Genomic DNA, 20,239 nt, shown 5'->3' with positions numbered 1-20,239 from the left:
CCTGCTTTGCACAACAAGGAGATTCACATTAATTTTGGGTGAGACATGAATTACGATCACGAGTCGAGATGGTACGATGTAAAATGTAATAATATTAGTAATAATTATTATATGCAGCAAAATAATAAGCATATGTTTAGTCTTATACAAGTGGATGATTCTAGAGGGAATTTGTCTCTCTCTTCACCCGAGTCAAAGAGGATTTGTAATAGAAAAGGAATGGAGTTAGACCTTCATTTAGGGTTAGGTTTGTGAAGTTTTATTTATTACTCCCCTCCGTCCCATAATAGGTGACACACTTGGGATTGACACGGGATTTTAGAAAATGTTGTTTTGTGTGTCAAGTGGAAGAGAAAATAATATATTTATATTAATGTGAGAGAGAACTTTTTCCAAAAAAGAAAATGAGACATCCTTTGTGGGACAAATATAAAGGAAAGTGTTGATATCTTTTGTTTATTCGAATCTGTTTTCAAAATGTATGGAGAAAGGTAATTATATAGTTATAAAATGTTTATATTTTTCTTTATGTATTCAATTTTTATTATGGATTCCCCTCCCCTCCACTGATTATGTGATTAAAATTACGATTCGACCACTAGCTGGAATAAACAAGATACGAGGAGATTTAATTCTATAATAGGAATTAATTATGTTTTGCAACTATGGGAATAAATTAAAGTTTTAAGCTAATAAATTAATTGTTGTATAAGATTCAACTGGGCCAATTCTAAAGAAAAGCATTATCAATGAGCTTGAGTTGGGTTGATTTTCTAGCTCATATAACACAAATTAATTTTCAATATCATTAATTTTATTCTCCCCCCTTTAATTCCCTAACCCTTCCACTTCCACATCTATAACCAATAGTTATTTTAACACCAGCTTTTATTTTCATAATTAATATACCAATGAAGTTTCCTAGAATTTAATGAGTCAACAACCTTGTGGTAAGATGTTTCCTTTTCAATTAGTAGATAAGAGAGTTTAAATTATGATAAGATGTTTCCTCTTCCACAAGAGAGTTCAAAGTATATAGTGTGGTTGGTACATGTGTGTGATTTAAAACTAAAATAAAAATAGAAACAATCAGTGTGTCCAACAAACTTAATTGGAAATATATTATCGTAGTCAACACCATGCCTTTTAGTTAGACATTTTACATCTCTTACTAAGACTTTGATCATTTTTATAATTTCAAACACAATCAACCTATAAATTTTTAAAATACATTAACCCTTAACACTAATGATGCAGAACCCAATGGGCTTAAGTAGTTATTTTTTCTAATGGGCCTAAGTAGTTTGACCTTATCAACTATGCCCAATAGATATCTGAAAGATAAAAAATTTAAAAGTTGTTTCTAGTTTTCGTCCCCTATAGAAAATGGTTTTGGAAAAGAGAATTTATGACGCCATAAACTCAGAATTTACCTGTAGATAAATAAAAACTGATATTTATATTATGGATAAATAAACACACGCAAATTACATTTTACAGGAAAATTCAAACAATAAAATTAAGATTGAAAAATGAGTTGCAGTTTAAAAAAAGGATTACAGTGAAGGAGACACGCCTAGGCATTAACGGCGCACATTGAAGACTCTTTTAGCAGCTAAACCCCTCCAAAATTTCAACACCAAATCCTCCCAAACTCTAAATCTCTGCAGATTCTTTGATCTGCACGACTTGAGGTATTTCACACTGATTTTTAAGTTTCCGCGATTTCTTAATGTTTAATCCTTTGCTAATGTCTTGATCTGCATGAATTGGATCGCTTGTTCTTTGCATAGATTGGATAGCTGATTTCCGTCTTGTTCAAATTGGGGTAAAGATCTGGTTTTGTGGTGGCTCGTGTGTGTTAATTTTTTTTTTTTTTTAGGGGCACATGATTTAGGCCTTTCATATAGAGCACATTTGATTTCGTTTTTGAACTTTTAGGGTGAGCCATTTTATCTATGATGTTATCTGTATGAACTGTTAGCTATTAGGTTTGAGATCCTGATGATTTTAGGGATTTGGACGAGATAAATTAAATCTGGACTCTAATGCTCTTTGTGAAGTGAAATTGCAGAGATTCAGATGATTTTAGGTACCTTGTCGAGATTATTGAATCTGATCTTTTACGCTGTTTGATGTATCTGTGAAATGAAATTGGAGATCTTTTACCTCTTTGTACTACAATCTTCTTAGTTTTTTGTTTGTCATTTTGACTTGTTATTTTAGATCTTCTGTTTGATAGAATTTTATTGAGTGTTTCATTCTTAGCGTGATTGGATATTATTCAGATTTAGTATCAAGAAATTATCAGAAGCAAAATACTCGAAATGGCTGACCAGAAGAAGCAAGTCACCAAGGTTAACCAGCTGCGTCCGTTGGATACCGGGCTCAATCTAACTGTAAAGGTTGTCAGTGCTAAGATGGTGGCACAGAGAGGTCGGAATCAAGGGCGGTTCTCTGAGTGCTTGGTTGGAGATGAGACAGGAATCATCATTTTTTCTGCAAGAAATGATCAAGGTGAACATCTCTTCACCATTTTGAGTTGTAAATTTGCAGACTATGTGATTACAAATTTATCATATTGCTTTACTATGGTGGTGGCTTATTTTAGTCATTGTACTCCTCTTGCTGGATTAAACTGTGGATCTGAGATCTGAATTTCAGAAGCAGAGAATCCTCTCTCTTGTCATGATTTTGTAGTGGTGGAGCATGTCCTAGTGCCATTCATATTAGGTTTATGTTTTAACAATTCATTGCTCGTTGGCTTTGGGGGTAAATTGGAAGCTGCATAGATTGGTTATGGGTTCTTAACTTCTTATTACTAGGAGAAATGTGTATTCTCAGAACTTGTTCATTTCAACCTTGTTCGACGATGACAATGTTTGAAGCAAATGTGTGATTGATCATTATAAGGGCCATTATTGATCCTGCTCATGTTCATTGATGTGATCGCATCAATGACATCATAAACTCCCCATGCCCTTGTGCTAATGAAATTTGATTTAACATAATGCTATGTTTTGTTCATATGTGTTTGCTAATGAAATTCTGACTTGAATGCAACTCTATTTTGTTGTGCATTCCACTTAAAAATACTCTTGTGAATTATTTTTTTGGCGAATGAGTGAATAATTTTAAAGATCCTGTGATGGTGGAGTCGAACAATGGACATGTCCATTGTGGCCTCAGGCATTATGATTATTGTTGTTGGACTTGGACACTGAAAATTCTTACTATGCTTCATCTTACGTTGATGCATTGATTTATGCTAGTGGATCTTGCAAAAGAGGGCAACACTCTCGTCCTCTCGAATGCAAAGATCGACATGTTCAAGGGTTCGATGAGGCTGGCTGTGGACCGCAGTGGTCGTGTTGAAGTGGGGGTGGCCGCCAGCTTCTCTGTGGATGAGAGCAACAACCTGTCGTTGATCGAGTTTGAACGGATCGATGTCGTCGTCTGAGCAGCAGTTTGTCTTTCAAACTAGAAGCTATGCTTGTGTAAGACAGTTTCGCCTAGAATTTGTACCGCGGGAGACATGTTTTTACTATCTCAAAAACTTTAGCTTATATTTATTGAACACGTTTTCATTATGCTAACGTTTGTTAGTAGCAGGAAATCTTACATATTGCTACCTCTTTTTTTAAATATAAATGGTGTTTTATGACACAAAAACCTGCATGTGAGATGAGTCCAGATTCGTTGGAGGGTATATATACAGCAAGATTTATAGTCTGAATTTGATGGCATGTGTACATATTCAAATTTGAAATGACTAGGATTGATGTCACATGACAATCGAATTTGATTAATCCTAACCGCGAAGGATAATTATATTCATTCATACAACAATCACTTATGATAATCCTGTGATTGTCGCAAGATTTGGCATAATTTGAGCAGAACTTGAAATGATGTGCATTTCATTGTGTGATAATGTTGAGATTCAATGTTTATAATATAGTTGGTATCCAATTAAGACTTTATTAGAGAATCATCATAAAATTAGTTTCAATTAGGTTTTGCTTGCCTTTTTCATGCTTCGTGAACTCATTACTCGTTCAAAGTCTACGTCATGAAATTTTGGTAACCATCCCCCCTTCTATTTTTTTTTTGTTAATTACTTAATACAGATTATAAGCACTGCAAAAACTTTAGAAAGTACACATTCTGCAGAGATAATATTAAATCAGAACTCAGAACTCGAAAGTCATGAATCTTCTCGATCGAAATAATACTCTTTGCCCACGTCCACGTCTTGCATTATAAATTTTTTTAAAAAAAATTCATAAATACTTATCAAGTAGTACTCGTTTATTAAAATACACAACAAAGATCACAATATATTATATAGAAAGTGGGTTGTAAAATACAGAAATCGAGTGGAAAGAATTAACCATAACAAAGAAAATTAATCATGAAGAGTAATAACTCAAATCTCAAACCCTCCTCTCCATCACTGCCATGAAAGAAAATATCACGGCCACAATTGCTACCGCCGCTGACTGCACAGAACCGGATGTGGCACCGTTTGGTGTAGACGGGTCATGCGGTGCCATAGGACCCATAGGAGCCATGCCGGGCCCCATGACGTGGCCATGGTCGTGGCCTTCATGTGCAGCGACAAAAGCAAGAAGGGTCACAAAGCAAGCCAAGAATGTGATGAATCGAAAAGCCATTGAAAATTGATATGCTTTTCACTTCTTCGATATTTCTTGCCTTGGGACACAAGTGTTGCATTGATATATTTATTAGCATTTTTTTCCAATTAAATTATCAATTGTACTATCCAAATATCAAGTTGTATCTTGTACTAGCACCCTCGTCCCGTTTACTTTAGATTTTTATAATTTTAGTATGTGCAAAAGTCAAATGGGCTCTTTAGAGCATCCACTACGCTGTCCCCCACCGTCCCTTAACCGTCCCTTAAACTACTATTTGAGGGCTCCACTGTACTTTATTCCTCTATCCCTTAACTAAGGGACGGAACCTACAACGCTCCGTCCCTTAAATTACTATTCATTCAATTTCATTTTTTATTTTTTTTCCAACCCAATTCAATTAAAACAAACACACTTTATTAAAAAAACACACAACATAAAAAAATACACAACATAATTTAAAATACAAATCTGGAGAAAAAAAAAAACTACTCCACAGGCGAATCATCCTCCGGAGGCGGTCGAGGTGGAGGGGGAGTCGGAAGGCCAAGTCGTGCTGCCATATGCACAACTCCGTTCCACCAGGCCGCGTATTGGGAGGGCGAGTAGCGGGAAACGTCCGCCATTGTGGCGGTCATTTACACCGTCACAAGTGTGTCTGAGTCTCCCAGTGTGTTGATCATGGTCTCCCAATTGCCGAAGGCGTTGAGATCCCACACGCCGGAGCCGGAACCGCCGTAGTTGCCGTCGCCGGACATCTTGAGTTGTTATATGAAAATTTGAGAGGAAATTGAGATGATAGGAAGAATAGATGTGTAGTTGTGTGTGAAATGAGAATGAGTTTATGAGTATTTATAGAGTAAAAAAATATATAAAAAAAAACAAAAAAACGGTATTATTACCGTTAGAATTTTTTTCCATTTTTTTTAAATTTGAATTTTGTAAAAAAAAATATTTATTGCGTCAGCACGTGACGACGCCCACTCGCGGGCCGGCGAGTGGGCGTCACGCACGACGCCGGGTCGCGCCACGTCGCCTAGGCGCGTGGCAAGACGGCCCGTCGCTTGTCTCGGCGACACGGGACGCGGGACGGGACGGCGAGCTGCAACGCTTCGCGGGACTCCGGCGCGACGCGTAGTGGGTGCTCTTATGTTATGGAGACTTTTGCATAGTTGAAATTTGGATTTTTTTTTAAAGTACTTATATTGAATATGTCTTCCTTCCTTAAATATATTCGAGTCCTTTGTCATATACAACAGAAATAAGATTTGAATTTATATTAAATAGACAGAAATTTAAAGACTTAAATTTAAATTATTGTTGTACTCCAGTTACTTGTAGAATATATCACAAATAGAACATTTCAAACTATTATTAATATAAAATACAAATACAAACTGCATATTAAATAGAAAAAAAATGGACGATAATTGAGATTGAACAAGTCGAATCTTTTGTGCATGTTTCATGCTTTTGTAAGTTCCCCTTGGTTCGTACTATTTCTTAGTGTTTGTTTATCAGATACTGCATTCCATTTCTCGAATAACTTATGGTATAATATAAAATATGAGATTAAATGCACTTGAATTTAGTCGAAACGAAACTGGGAAGCCACTTAACACAGAAAAATGGCCAAAGAGGTGAATTAGTGTACGTCATTCAAAACTCAATCCGAATTCACTATTTCCAGCACGAGAATTAAAAAAATTAGTACAAATTTACAGCCAGATTCAGTAACAAAAATCCCCAAGTTTGAATTTCAGTAGGTATAAATATTACCTGCCAATTCCGCAGCTAAAAAGAATTGTGTAACACAAAATATAAGGCGTGCTGGAACTAACAGATGCGTATTAATGTATAGTAATATACTTAACTTAGAGAGTCCCAGAATCATACAGGTTCACAACAAAAACTTCATCAGCCTCAGAATCTACCGCGCCCAACTATTAGTCGAAATCCTCGTGAACTTCTCCTTCTGCAGAGTTGCAAAGAGATACAGATGAGTTGATGTATACAGAATTGATAACCAAATATTGAGAAAAAGCCCTAACCAGCAAGGTGGGCGCCTATGTTAGCCTGAGCATCAGCCTCGGAATTCAAGTGCTTCCACATGATAACACTGTAAATCAGCCTCGGATAAATCAAGAGAGACACATGATATATTTGGTTAACCTGTGGATAAGTTTACCCTGAGGACGTGCGCAATTTGGAATGAATCAAATCTACCCACCAATTCCTTTGCCTCCTTGTACAGATTCATGAGGTTTTCGCTCTTAACCTTCCATAGACCCTGAATCTGCAACGTCGTTGTTGTTCAGAAAGCATAGTTTTTGAAAAGGAAAGATGCCAAGAAATGTACCTGCATGCACACGAGCTTGGAGTCACCTTGAACTCGAATACTTGTAAAACCTTTTTCAGCTGCGTATCTCAATCCTAATATAACACCACGGTATTCGGCAAAGTTACAGGTGGCTATCCCAATACCTTCAGACAATCTACAAATCTGATATTGCGTAACAAATTACAGTCCATAGTTTCGTGTTACGGGTGGAGGAAACAATAGCGATAGGTTGCTCACCACACTTCCATCATCATATCGGAGTATAGCTCCAGCACCAGCTTGTCCAGGATTTCCTTTTGAAGCACCATCAAACTCAAGAGTACAGGTTCGCTCCTTAGATTTTGGATAATTCACAGTTCCAGAAGAAATATTCTCCTACGGCAAATTGTACTGGAGTATTAATAATCCTGAAGATGCATGATTCTAAACAAGGAAATACAAGGAAATCCATCCCCATCCTCACTTTTTGAGCTTAAATTATCTTGAGGTGAAGTTATTTTCGATTTTGTGCATCGTATGTCATTAATCATCACTCTGAAGCATCTAGAAACTATCTGCTGAGAAAAATTATATTCAAACGAAATGAAAGAGACGAGACTAAAGATTAACTTACCCCATAATTTGATAGTATTAGTGAATCTTTGTCTAATTTATTTTTTGCTGGCTGGCAAGGTGCATCATCTCCTCTAGAAGAAGGCTGGCATCAAATATAAATTTTATCACTAATCTAGCATAATTAACTTTTGCTAAACAAACTATCAAATAGAACAGCACATGAAAATTGCTAGTTATGAACAAAATCAGTCATTCCTATAACAACCATCATCATGAGATTCAAAACAAGGGAACAATTAACCTATATTTCTACCCTAAAACCAATATATACAGAAAGTGCACATATGAAAATTATGTATAGAATCTACAGATGACCTGAAAAGGCCATGCCATAAGAGTTCCAAACAGATCACCAGTGAGATCTGAAGCTCTGATAGTGTACAGGGCATTTTTTAGGCCATGTGTTTGGAGATAATTCTCTGTATCCTTAGGCATGGAGCAGCCTTTATACACACTCACTGGAGGATCACGTATCTGCCAGGATAAAACACAACAGTCAAGTGACGTTATTAGCCAATACCATCACTAAGTTTGAGAAAATGTTATGAATAAGCACAACATCATAACAAGGTTGACACCAACATTTGCTGCATTAATCAAGATAATACAATCAATAACAAAATGCTAGTGCCGACCTAGTTATTGTGTCAGCAATGCAAAGAAAATCACATATCAAAACTTGAAACAAGTGACTACCGAGGTTCCAACTTGAGCCTGACAATCGCTTAAGCTTCTGTAAACACCAACAAGGTTGCCTTTACGGACAACAAAGAACTCATCCTTGTCCATCACTAGTTTAGGGTTACTTTTTCGACGAGAGCCAGATCCCCCAGACTTTTTCGAAGAGTAGCACTGAACTTGACTTCCCGTCGCCAAATATACCAAGTTTACTGTTCTAACACCCGAAAAATGGAAGGTTGCTATCCGTGAAGGATCAAGATATCTGCAAGAATGGCTATGCGAAACAAGATTGCCAGCCCTTGATAGGAGTGTTGAGCAACGTGCATGAAACAAACTGATCATTACCGAGTTAATATCCTCCCTATTTTCGGGCAAATCTGAATTGACAGAAATCGATACAATAATCAACACAAAAAGATAATATACCTACATATATACTCTCACTAGCCGAGAAACGCACACTCACAAAGCATAAAACTGAGGCATTCGTGAAAAAACGCACTGCACCTAAAAAATGCACATCTCCTCAAACATAATCGATGATCACATCCACCAACATTAGCTCCATCACAAATAAAATGCCAGAGGAAATGGTGAAATTGCACAGAACAAATGCATTCAGCAATAGAGAATGTCTGCAGATTATGTTCAACTCCAGTTATTCTATATCACACAGTAAGATTCGAATCAGTAGAACTCCATAGATGTAAATAATCGAATGAAAATATGGAAAATCCATTGACAACATCCACATACCACTCAGTTGGATAATAGTGAAAACGGAAGAGCACTCAGCAGAAGAACTCAATTCATGGAGAGAAATGATAAATTAAAACCATAAACTAAGCATAAACCTCCAATCACCTGGAAATCCCTTCCTCCTCCTACTGTGAGATGATTAGCTCCACTCCCTCCATCTCTCTTCAAATCAATTCCATTCTTTTTAGGGCTTTTGTTTTGGGGTTTCATTTGAGCTCGAAACTGGCCCAATTATGAAATTTATGAAGACGGATAGTTTGGATTGGGCCTGAGTTCAAGCCCATTAATACTGAATTGAAACTAATGAAACTTTTTTAGAGTTCCATAATACACCAGCTTATTATTGGATAAGTAGCATTATATCAATTTAGATATAGAACCGACCAATATTTAATACTATAGTTTTATTTGAGTAGCATCAGATTTTATCATGCCTGTATATTAAGTTTTGTGTATAGAAACTAATGAAACTTTTTAATAAAAAAGTCCAATACAAATCACATTTTGCTTAAACAGTTCAAACCCAACATTCTTCACTATTTATACATGACTCAGCCACAGGCCATCTTTAGTTAGGTATCAAACAGTCTTATTTGAGTTGTCGCTTTGGAAAGTTCAGTTTTGGTTGACTCGTAGAATACGTAGAATACATGATCACATTTTACGGAAACTAAATCCAAAAAATATAATGATCCAAAAACATAATTTATTTTATGTATGTATCTAGTTGTATGTAGAAAAAAAATGATGCATCTATATTGAGAAAGATACCTCGAGCCTGCAATCTTAATTATTACATAGAGATTGCTAGGAGTGAGTCAATGTAAAATCAATCATCAATCCTAATCAACTTTCATAATCTTTTACTCTCACTCCCACAAATAGATGTATAGTCAGTGACGGAACCAGGAATTTAAATAAGCCGGGGCTGAAAATTTTAATAACTATAACAATAGTAAAATATTTCATATATAACAACATTACAATTTTAAAAAGTATTAAATAATACTCCTTCCGTCCCTCTGCAATAGAGACATTTCATTTTCGGCTCATTTTGAAAAAATGATAATAAATAATTAAAGTAGAGAAAAAGTAAAATAAGAGTGAGAATAATATAAAGAATGCTCTTTTTTATGCTACATCCGTCCCATAGTAGATGTCACACTTTCTTTTTTAGTTTGTCCCACAAAAGAGGTCACATTTCTTCTTTTGAAAAAAAGTTCCATCTCACATTCATTATAAAATTATATTTTCTCTCATCACTCAACACACAAAATAACATCTCCTAAAATCATGTGTCATCTTCCAAGTGTGACATCTATTATGAGACATGTGGAGTATTATTTTCTCTCTTACTTTACTCTATCTTCACTTTAACTATTTAGTATATTTTTTTTAAAAAAATAAGTGCTCAAATGAAACGCATCTACTACAAAGGGAGTAATTTTCTTAGACGAATTGTAGTAAAAAAAGTTTGTTACTATCAATTTTATATGCTCTATCCACCAATGACAAATCTATTTTAATAAATTTCATAAATACTCCCTTCGTCCCAAGGAAGATGACCCATTCCTTGGACAACACAGAGTTTTATGCAGTTTTATTTTGTGTGTTAGATAAAGTAAAATAAGAGAGAGGGGATAAAATAGAGATAAAATGTGTTTCTGACTCAACTTTATTTTACCCAATTAATACCCGCAAGTGTACGGGGTTATCGTAGCAAATAGCAAGCAAGAGTATATCGTATCCCACAGAGACAATTAAGTGTAAACCTAAGTACCACGAACAAACTTCAACTACTATCCAGACAATCAGAAATTTGGTTTTGAAACTAACAACTACTAAAAGCATGTAAATTCGGAGAATAAAATAGAACACTTAAACACGAAGGCAATTAAGAAAGCTGTGTAAGATGGTGGAGAAATATGCAGAATTCAAGGATCCGATGCACAACTCATAGCCTAACCCAATTGAAATCGATTTACCATTTAAAGTCTCTCGAATTATTGAATCAATCACAGTTGTAGATTAAACTCCCTCCCGAGGTGAGAAACATGTAGATTAAGTGTAATAATTGAAGTCCCCTTCTAATTCTTAGACCTAACTCCCAATGGATCGATAAGATAACGGATTCCACTCAAAACCTCAACTCTCCCGAGTTCTATTGAATTAAGGTGTGAATTACTCTTCTTTCAAGATTAATTATTTCATCTCCCGATTACTCTAAGAAATCCTACACTCCCAATTGGTGATCAAGCAATTGTTAGGAAAAGCACAAGAATAAATCAAATAATTACAAGAGCAAGATAAAAACGAAATCAATTGGATTGAAACTATAAGTCAATGCATCTTCACCAAGAATCCCACATAAAGTGTTTAGTTACTCATGTTCAAGGTAGAAAACAAATAAAAACTAAAGAAAACAACGGAATTCATGATACGGATTACAATTGGCGGAGGAATCGAAGCTTGAATCTTCAATCTTCTTCCAAGAGTGCTTCCGAGAGAGAAATTGTGTATTTTCGCCGCTGCTATTCAATGAAAAACGAGTGCCCTAGCTCTTGCCTCATTTTATTCCTTCAAAAATCGCGTCTGGAGACTTTAAAAATCGTCAGTTCATCGGACCCGGCCAGGTGGAATTATTGTACAGCAAATTCACCCGGCCGGGTGAAACTCTCTGGAGTCTCCGCCTTATAAATTTTCCACCCGGCCGGGTGGAATTATTACAAAGGAAATTCACCCGGCCGGGTCACTCTCGCCCGGTAGTTTCTGGTCTTTAACCGGCTTATCTCTTCCACCCGGCCGGGTGGCTTTTCAGCCTCATATACTCACCCGACCGGGTGGACCCTTTTTTTGTTCCAATTTCGCCTATTTTTGCCTGAAACACTCAACAAACACGTGAACTCCGAAACATAGAGTAATTGGCTGAAAATCACACTTTTGAGCACAAAAACTCAACAATTAGGCGCATCAACATACCAATCACGACACTATAAATACGAGTTTGTCAGTTTCCATTTATAGTAATGAGTCATCTTGGATGAGACAAACCAAAAAGGAAAGTGAGTCATTTTTAGTTGGCGGAGGGAGTACTCTTTATCTTAGTAAATTTAAGATTATTTGGAACTAAGCTTTTTTTCATTATTTGGAGTAATTATGTAGTTTCTGATGATTTGATTTTAATTATTAAGGGTGGAATTAAATTATGATGAAAGTATTTTATACGATGGAGTGTTGGACTACATATTAATTTTTATACCATTTAACGCGTCAAATATTTTTCCTTCTTCCAATGCTAGAGATATATCCAAAAAAAAATAAGAAAACAGATCTTTTGCACTCCCCTGTTCATCTTTCTCGCCATTCCTCTTCCTTCTTTCCATAATTCCTCTTTTTGCATACTTCTCTCGGCCTCTTCTCCACTTTGCCGCCCAAATCTTGTGTTCTCCTTCCTAATTCTACTTTCAATTTAAAAAAATCGGGCGGCAGTATTTGCTGGCTCTTGGGGCAGAGACTGATCGGAGGACGGCTATGTAATGGAGAGTCTGGGTCTGGGGCTGGCCAAGCCCCCCTTGGCCCTATGTAGTTCTGTCGCTGTGTATAGTTTAAATTGAAGAACTAGGCTAGGCCGGATCTTAAGGAACTAAAATATTTGAACTGCATAATCTATTTTGTAGGTTAATTTGTAAGCTATAAATATTTTTTTAGAGAAGTAATCAATTGAGAACTAAATCTATCCTAAAAACTAGTAGTACAAACTAAAATCTAGACCATATGCAAGCCTCCTAGCTCAACTGGTTGAGAAGGAAGGCAAGGATACCGTGTCATCCTAGAGGTCGCGTGTTCGACCCCTGAGGCGCATCTTGGGGATTAATTTCCCTGGGGCCTAGTGGATTCATTGGCCTGACTCCAGAGCTTCGGGAGGTGATTAAGCCTGTACGCGTGCCTGGACCCAGGAGCTGGGGGAGGTGAAAAATCCTGGACCCGTTCTTGCGGGGCTAGTGGACCCATTGGGTCCCACCTTGGCAACGAAGCGCGTCTTGGTAAGACGCTTCACCTCCGACCGTTAGGCCGGGGGTCCGAGTCACTTCGGGGGTAGGTGTGGAACCACCGTCGATCCTCCTTATAAAAAAAATAAATAAATAAAATCTAGACCATTAGATTTTCATGATTTGACGTTATTTGTCAGACATCAACGAAAAATATAATTATTACTATTTTAGTTTATAGTTTGCATGAAAGATAATTTTCAATATAGTAGGATCCTATTTTCTTATGTATTTGTCATAGATGTGTAATTTGTACCATCAAATTAAAATAAATGATTTCATTGACTATTTATGAATGGAGTTTATGATGATAAATAATTGTGGATTGTGTACCTATTTGAGGGGGCAACATTTCAGAGTTGGATTGTTGATACATGAACTTAATTATAGTTGTTGGTGGGAAGGCCACTATTAATATTAATAATATGTATTTGGCCAAACGATCGCTATTTCTTCGCATACACGATCAATTTCATGTACGGAGTAACTTTTATGTGTGTTGAAATCTAAAACTCTTTTAAAATGTAAAACAATAAAAGCAAGTATTATGCCGAAGAACAATTGCACATTCGATCTCATTCGAATCAATTAATACACAGTCCCAACCGCCCAAGACCATATAAAAATGATGAAAGATGAAATAGTAGCACTGGATTGAAGAATCATAGACGATGAAATATTTCCAGCAATTTCTGGTACGTTTCTCGTGATTGATACATGGAATATCCCTTCTTAGCTCCCTATCAATGTAATACAATAATGGTTAAACACTCTATTTTAAAACTTTAACAAGAAGTTATGGATTTCTGTGTTCGATGTTATCTTCTGGTAGGGGCGGACGCAGAAATAAATAACGATAAGGGCTGAAATTTCTAAATTTTGTTTTAAAGTTTATTTTTGGATATTTATCGGGGCTTTTACATAATAATTTGTGTTAAACTTGGATAAATTAAAAAAATTTACAAAAGAAAAAAAGTTAGAAAACAAATTTATTAAGGGCTTTAGCCCCACCCTCCCTTATTATACATGTGTCCGCCCCAGTCTCCTGGTCGATATGAAACATTCGAACAAGATTACAGCCCAACTGGATCAGATGTTTAATAACTTGAGCAACATTAGAAAACTACATAAAAAAAAGCGTTAAGAAATTTTTTTAATATAATTAAGGACGCTTATTTGTATTTCTAAATATATCACTAACGCTTCAAAAATCTTCTTTATTGTTAGTGTCTCAACTGAAATTAGAGGATTCAAATGGAAGTGTGTTGAAAAACCAAAAATTAAGTTAATTTGTCTTTAATTTAGGTACGCTTTCTTTTGTGTTCTAAACTGTTTTTATTTTATAAAAATTTTCAACGTTGCGTCTCGATTTTTGTGTCCTTAAAAAATACTCTTTTTTTAAGTAGAAATTTGATACTATAATAAAGGGAGTCAAAGAGAGACAGACCACAATGAGTGGAAGTGATCAAGTGCTTTTAATTTTATCCAATTGCAAAGTGACTCTGGCTTGCCTTGTGTTTCTCTTGAATTATCGAGTTCTTTGTGGCATTTTTCTTTTATTTGGATATGTTTATTTGTATAATTTTAGATCTTGTATCTTTGTCATGGGTGTTATCCGTCAACTTTTGTTGATTTTGCTAGTTTAATTGATTTTCAACTTTGATTGATTTTGCTAGTTTAATTCATTTTGAGGTTGTTTAACTTTGGTTGAACTTCTTTTGTAATCTACTTAACTTGTCTCTTGGCTCATCACTATGTTTACTTGGAGTAAGATAATATATGACGAAACATCATAGATATGAATGACAATCTAGTATAGTTACATGAGTTAATCAAAAAAGTGTTGGTTTAATTTTGGATATCATGATATAAATACAAGTACCATTTGACGGATCTCAAACGCCTTGTCACAACTACTTCCTTTTACATTCTAGCATTGAAAAATATCATAGTACTAAAGTAGAGCATTAAAAATTAAGAAAACGATAAATTTCTACTCGAATAAATAATCGATTATCATTATATTCATAAAGTTACAAAATGACATTTCAATAATTTAAATAGGAAGAAATGTCAAATGGGTGAGAGGTTATTTTGGATTTATAAAGCTAGTTGGGATTTTAACTAATAGAATGAAGTCACATCAACAATTGTTACACAAATGTAAGGTTTCATCAATTCAATCGATCAACTACTACTTACAACTATATTTAAATATTTATTTAATCGAAATGAGTTCAATTAGTCAAATCATGTCCACGCTCCACCAAAAATGTGTAGCAATATGTGTGTATGCTTCATTAATTATATCACTATTATATGCTTTGTAGTTGCCCCAAGCTACGGCTGCTGTTAATATAATAATGAAAAAATTATTCTACTTTTGTCTTGACTATATTTATCTAGTAGTACTATCTAGAGCATAGAGGTAGTGTCGCAACTTAGGGACAAGTTGAGATTATAAAAAATCACTATCCAAATTAATTCGTAAAAAAATTTCTAATAAAGTTTTAAACATGATATAGGAGTAGTAGATAAATAAACCTAATTTTTCCATAATTATTAGATCTATTTCTTACACATGAAACAAAATAATTATATGGATTGAAACTTTGATGGTGTACTAGGGGGATTTCAGCAGCTTCAGTTAATCCTCTTCGGACCTAAAACAAATTAATTAATTGTATTCTATTTTTGCAGTTTTTGTTCAAACGTCAATTATGAAGAGACAGAAAAGTAGGTATGGTGTTAATATATGATTGCAACTTTTGAAATTATTTGGTAATTAGTATATATACTCCTTTATTTACAGTTTAATATCAATACCGTATGACTTGAAAATTAATAGGATGATATGTACTGTGTCCATACTTCGTTATATAAAAAAAGTGAAATAAAATACTTCACTTAAGAAAATAAGTGGTAAAATGTAATTATTTTATTATTCGAAAATGCGTGGTATACTCTACTTAAGAATATTAGGGTGGTGTATTATGTTCATTATGTTTAGTCTGAATTATTTATTATTCGGAAAATATAGGAGATACTAATTTTTTGTACGCAAAAAGCCTTTTCTCAACTACTCTCTCCTGATATTTCAGCATACAAAAATGCAGTCAATGAAACTACCTTATCGTATATTAAAAAAATAAATGAAAAATAGCATTGTTAATTTTTAGCTATTTATATATTGAAAGCATCACATGTTTAGTGAATCTAAGTCTAACTGACCAAAACCTACAGTCTTTCCCTCTCTCACTCTTTCTTCTTCACTCACTTTCCCTCTTCTCTCTCTCACGTTTTCCGGCGGATAAACCGGCCAATCGGGCGATACAAAGCTCGATTTCTACAAAATATGATTCGAAGAGAATGACGAGTCGTCTTCGGCGCTCGATTTCGCCATGTCACTGTCGTCGTGCTCAGACTGCTTCTCCGACCTCCTCTGCGGCGAGGCCTCCAGTAGTATAATCTCCTCCGGCGGAGGAGATTTCTCGCCGGAATACTCATCGAACTTCGATTCTCAGCCGTCGGACGCCGCGGAGTCCATCTCCGGGCTGTTGGAAGACGAGAGAGATCTAGCCGGAATCAGTAGCTGCCGCGCCATCGATCAGCCGATCGATGCGTCGGTTAGAGCTGAATTTGTTGCATGGATTCTCAAGGTATATATATCTATGTATTCTCCTTTTTCCAGATTCAGGTTCGCAATTCCTGCTATCGTGCGCCGATGGCTAACCGGTATCGATTGTAAATGGCGGCGGCGCACTTTTAGAAATGTAGCTAGTATGCGCCGGCGGGTGGGACGAGTCGTAGGAAGCGATGGAACAGTGCGCACTGCGCACTCGAGGAGCATATTATCCTTTGCGTATGGTTTGTTTGACCGATGCTTGGTTCATTGTGCAGGTGCAACGATATTACGGTTTTCAGCCGTTAACGGCGTATCTCTCCGTCAACTATTTTGATCGTTTCGTTTGCTGCTGCCATCAGCTACCGGTAAAAACACCGTCTCCGTTAAGTAGTTTAATCTCTTTTTTCTTCATGATTAGAAAATACTACTCCACTTGGCTTATCTCCTCAAAATGCATGTCAGATCCAGCCTTCTTAATAGACTAATAAGTGTATATTATTGATTTTAGAGTTTCTTATTCTTAATTTTTATCGGAAATATTTTGACTTTTAAGAACAAACGATAAGGACGTTTAGTGAGTTGAAGTTTCTTTGGTAGTAGTATAGTTTTATATCGAAGTGTGTTTTAATCTCTTTCGAAATTCTGAAGTTGCTACTTTTTTTGCATTTGACTTTTTAATTAAATTAAATGTGTGCTTTTGGAAAAAATATTATGAAAAATCATTTTATTGGCAATTAATAGACCGTTCGCTTTAATTGGTAACTCAATAAATATAATCTATCAACCCATTTACAATTCATTAAATATTCCATAAAGCAATATGTGGTGTAAATGAGTAAAGGTGGAGTAATAAAACAAGTTCAACGCTGAGAATTGTTTCTTCACTGTATACTACTCCTAACCAAGTTGACGTAATCTCCCAACTAATTATCGGTTATTCGGTTCCAAATCCATCTATTGAAATGACGCATTAAAGGTTTTACTTTTTGAAACCTGTTTCCTATGATAATAATTTTAAATGATGACGATAAGAACTATATTTCAAGAAATATTATCAAAGTCTATGACTCGGTAGTAGAAAGGCCCATATGTGTCGTGCACAATATTAATTACTACTACTACTACTACTATTATTTACTTTTATGGAGTACAAGTAGTAAGAGTAGTAACTAAATTTAGTAGATATATCTAATTTTTTATATTTTCTCTTTTATATTTTGTGGCAGAAAATGAGTGGATGGCCGCTGCAACTACTCTCTGTTGCATGCTTGTCTTTAGCTGCAAAAATGGAGGAACGGCTTGTTCCTTGTCTTTTGGATCTTCAGGTACTATTATTGATTTTACAAATAATAATACTAGTAGCTTGTAAACTCTTAATTTTTGATTAAATGTTAATTTTATTAATTAACTCGAAAATATGTTTGACAATTACTAGAATTGCAATTTTATCTTTTTTTGCTAACGATTTATATAAACTACTACTCCTACTTATACATTTATCTTTTTGCAAGCTAATTTTGTTTTATAAACTCTCAAATTATTAGTAAAATTTTATTGGAATATATCATAATTCATTTGATTATTAGGTTGAAGACCCAAAATTTAGTTTTGAAGCAAGAACTATTCAAAGAATGGAACTTCTAGTTTTAAGTGTGTTGGATTGGAGACTTCGATCTATTTCCCCATTTTGTTATCTCCCATTTTTCGCGCTCAAGATTGACCCCTCTGGAACTTACACCGACTTCCTCACTACAAGGGCCAAAGAAATCATCTTCTCCACATTTAAAGGTATTTATTTAAAGGAGTAATACAAGTTAAACCCAAGTTAATTTTGTACTAACCGAAAATTGGTTTTAATTCCGTGTTTCCGTATTAACAGAGACCAGCTTCCTTGGGTGTAGGCCATCTTGCATTGCTGCTGCAACAATACTGTTTGCAGCAAATGATTTGCCAAAATTCTCACTCATCACTGCTCAACATGCTGAGTCATGGTGTGATGGACTCCACAAAGTAATTTCGAAAAGATTACTTAATTATAACCAAAAACTACAAATTAGTATATGGTAGTAATTAATTAATACTCATGCAGGATGAAATAATGAGTTGTCAACAGCTGATTCGGCAAGACGTTTTCAAAATAAGGCCAAAGAAGCAGCCAAAGGTATTCCCAGACCTTCGAGTCACAAACAGAGCAAGTATAGACAGCACCAGTTCATTACTGTCTTCTCCATCTCCATCTTATAAGAGAAAGAGTGATGGAGTAGATGAAAATGAAGAGACTTTGATTAAGAGGGTTAAATAGGAAGACTTGCATAATCACATAATTTAATAGAAATAATTCGTCTAGAAACCTCAATGGAGTATTTTTTTTTCTCAGGGGGAGATGAGAAAGTTTGAAGAGTGCATAGCTTGCATTAATGTGTACAAAGAAAAAGATGTTTGAAAATTCTTGTGAGAGTTAATTCTAACCCCTTCTTGGTCGGGGGGTGGTAATAGTCAATCATTTGTGTACACAACTACACATGAATGATTAGCGATGGGAATTTAATTAAAATTAATTAGACATAGTATATGTGAGTGAGTGAGCAAAATGATTGGAAGGTGTTTGAGTTTAGGAAACTGTTTTAGTAGTACTTTGGTGGGTGGGAGTGATGGGGTATGAATGAATTGAATGCAATTGAAAGAGAGATTGGTGGAACCAAAAATGGGTGTGAGGAATCAATGGAGATGCCAGAAATTTGAGGGATGCTGCAACTCCTTTAATTGAAGAATTTAATGTACTCTTTTCTTTTTTTTTTTCCCATATTTTTGTGAGTGTTGAGTATGAAAGATCGTCCACGTATGAATGTTTTGGCGGGAAATTTGTTTGAACAAAGTCCTCACGGACTGGCGCGGGGTACACGTGTACCGTGTCATATTTGGATTTCTCTTTTCTATTTATTTTTGTTTCAGACGACAGCGACTTGTCATTGTTTGAAATGAATATGCGTATAGGTTTTGTTTATGAATTTACTCCATTTATTTTATTTGCTTGTAATCTGTTTGAGACCCCATATTCGCAGGACTGCAAGTGCATGTGATTGACACTCAGGATTTTGTAGCATTCCCATTTGTTTTTATTACAAAAGAATTAAAATTTGTGAAGAGTGATTGAATGAGTGAAGTGAAGGTGAGTTCTTATTTCTTCGATAGATTTGAGAGAGTTATGCCTCCTCCCTCGCATAGCGGCATAGAGATAGGGTGTCAGATTTAGGTATACAAGTGGGTGTGAATATATGATTTAGATTGAGTTGAAGCGTTCTCGTTGGAAATCTATGGTTTTGTGATTAATAAAGGATCTCAGCGATACGGACCCATTGCCACCCCAACCTCAGTAAAGGCTAAACTACTTTGAATTATTGTGTGGGGGGATTTGCATCGTATTGCATATCTCAATCAACTATATATGGACATGGTATTGCATAATTAAAAGTGATGAATCACTACTAGCTACTACTACATTATATACAAT

At 35.4% G+C, this 20,239-nt stretch overlaps 3 protein-coding genes across 17 annotated transcripts; 2 read left to right on the top strand and 1 right to left on the bottom strand.

Moving 5' to 3' along the window:
* The first annotated feature begins 1,521 nt into the window (after positions 1-1,521).
* LOC121766348 (uncharacterized protein At4g28440-like) lies at positions 1,522-3,596 on the top strand. 2 transcript variants are annotated; one of them, XM_042162618.1, is made up of 3 exons: positions 1,522-1,694; positions 2,269-2,517; positions 3,273-3,596. In XM_042162618.1, exons 2-3 carry the CDS (start codon positions 2,328-2,330, stop codon positions 3,458-3,460), a joined length of 378 nt encoding a protein of 125 aa, XP_042018552.1. In that variant the 5' UTR covers positions 1,522-1,694; positions 2,269-2,327; the 3' UTR covers positions 3,461-3,596. The 2 variants fall into 2 exon arrangements, with proteins under 2 accessions (XP_042018552.1, XP_042018551.1); XM_042162617.1 differs by having other exon boundaries at positions 1,526-1,694; positions 2,289-2,517.
* Positions 3,597-6,287: 2,691 nt separating this feature from the next.
* On the bottom strand, positions 6,288-9,249 carry LOC121767143. 9 transcript variants are annotated; one of them, XM_042163341.1, is made up of 10 exons: positions 9,160-9,249; positions 8,762-8,958; positions 8,311-8,672; positions 7,930-8,088; positions 7,613-7,696; positions 7,237-7,374; positions 7,018-7,161; positions 6,847-6,954; positions 6,710-6,761; positions 6,288-6,633 (listed from the first exon to the last, which is right to left on the bottom strand). In XM_042163341.1, the coding sequence occupies exons 2-10, from the start codon at positions 8,766-8,768 to the stop codon at positions 6,605-6,607; spliced, it is 1,083 nt and encodes a 360-aa protein (XP_042019275.1). In that variant the 5' UTR covers positions 8,769-8,958; positions 9,160-9,249; the 3' UTR covers positions 6,288-6,604. The 9 variants fall into 9 exon arrangements, with proteins under 9 accessions (XP_042019275.1, XP_042019277.1, XP_042019278.1 ...); XM_042163343.1 differs by having other exon boundaries at positions 8,762-8,930; positions 9,160-9,237; XM_042163344.1 differs by having other exon boundaries at positions 8,803-8,930; positions 9,160-9,228.
* A 7,084-nt stretch (positions 9,250-16,333) lies between these two features.
* On the top strand, positions 16,334-19,872 carry LOC121767494 (cyclin-D1-1-like). 6 transcript variants are annotated; one of them, XR_006043127.1, is made up of 7 exons: positions 16,334-16,762; positions 17,004-17,093; positions 17,955-18,053; positions 18,315-18,516; positions 18,630-18,738; positions 18,818-18,889; positions 19,791-19,872. XR_006043127.1 is itself a non-coding variant. In XM_042163771.1 (7 exons), the coding sequence occupies exons 1-7, from the start codon at positions 16,505-16,507 to the stop codon at positions 19,806-19,808; spliced, it is 870 nt and encodes a 289-aa protein (XP_042019705.1). In that variant the 5' UTR covers positions 16,334-16,504; the 3' UTR covers positions 19,809-19,872. The 6 variants fall into 6 exon arrangements, 4 of the variants coding, with proteins under 4 accessions (XP_042019705.1, XP_042019704.1, XP_042019703.1 ...); XR_006043126.1 differs by lacking the exon at positions 19,791-19,872 and adding an exon at positions 19,106-19,161; XM_042163771.1 differs by having other exon boundaries at positions 18,608-18,738.
* The last annotated feature ends 367 nt before the right edge of the window (positions 19,873-20,239 follow it).

The sequence above is a fragment of the Salvia splendens genome, chromosome 15 (assembly GCF_004379255.2).
Source record: "Salvia splendens isolate huo1 chromosome 15, SspV2, whole genome shotgun sequence".
Lineage (NCBI taxonomy): Eukaryota > Viridiplantae > Streptophyta > Magnoliopsida > Lamiales > Lamiaceae > Salvia > Salvia splendens.
Note: the sequence above shows the minus strand (reverse complement) of the source record. Positions and strands in the feature narration are given on the sequence as shown.

Bases quoted from the DNA above. Each gene is read 5' to 3' on its own strand.
- LOC121767494 (XM_042163769.1), top strand. From the start codon at position 16,505: ATGTCACTGTCGTCGTGCTCAGACTGCTTCTCCGACCTCCTCTGCGGC. The intron at 16,763-17,003 runs GTATATATATCT...TTCATTGTGCAG, and splicing joins TTGTTGCATGGATTCTCAAG to GTGCAACGATATTACGGTTT. The intron at 17,094-17,954 runs GTAAAAACACCG...ATTTTGTGGCAG, and splicing joins GCTGCTGCCATCAGCTACCG to AAAATGAGTGGATGGCCGCT.
- LOC121767143 (XM_042163341.1), bottom strand. The intron at 8,089-8,310 runs GTAGTCACTTGT...TTATCCTGGCAG, and splicing joins AGGCTCAAGTTGGAACCTCG to ATACGTGATCCTCCAGTGAG. The intron at 7,375-7,612 runs GTAAGTTAATCT...AATTTGCCGTAG, and splicing joins TAATACTATCAAATTATGGG to GAGAATATTTCTTCTGGAAC.
- LOC121766348 (XM_042162618.1), top strand. From the start codon at position 2,328: ATGGCTGACCAGAAGAAGCAAGTCACCAAGGTTAACCAGCTGCGTCCG. The intron at 2,518-3,272 runs GTGAACATCTCT...GATTTATGCTAG, and splicing joins TTCTGCAAGAAATGATCAAG to TGGATCTTGCAAAAGAGGGC.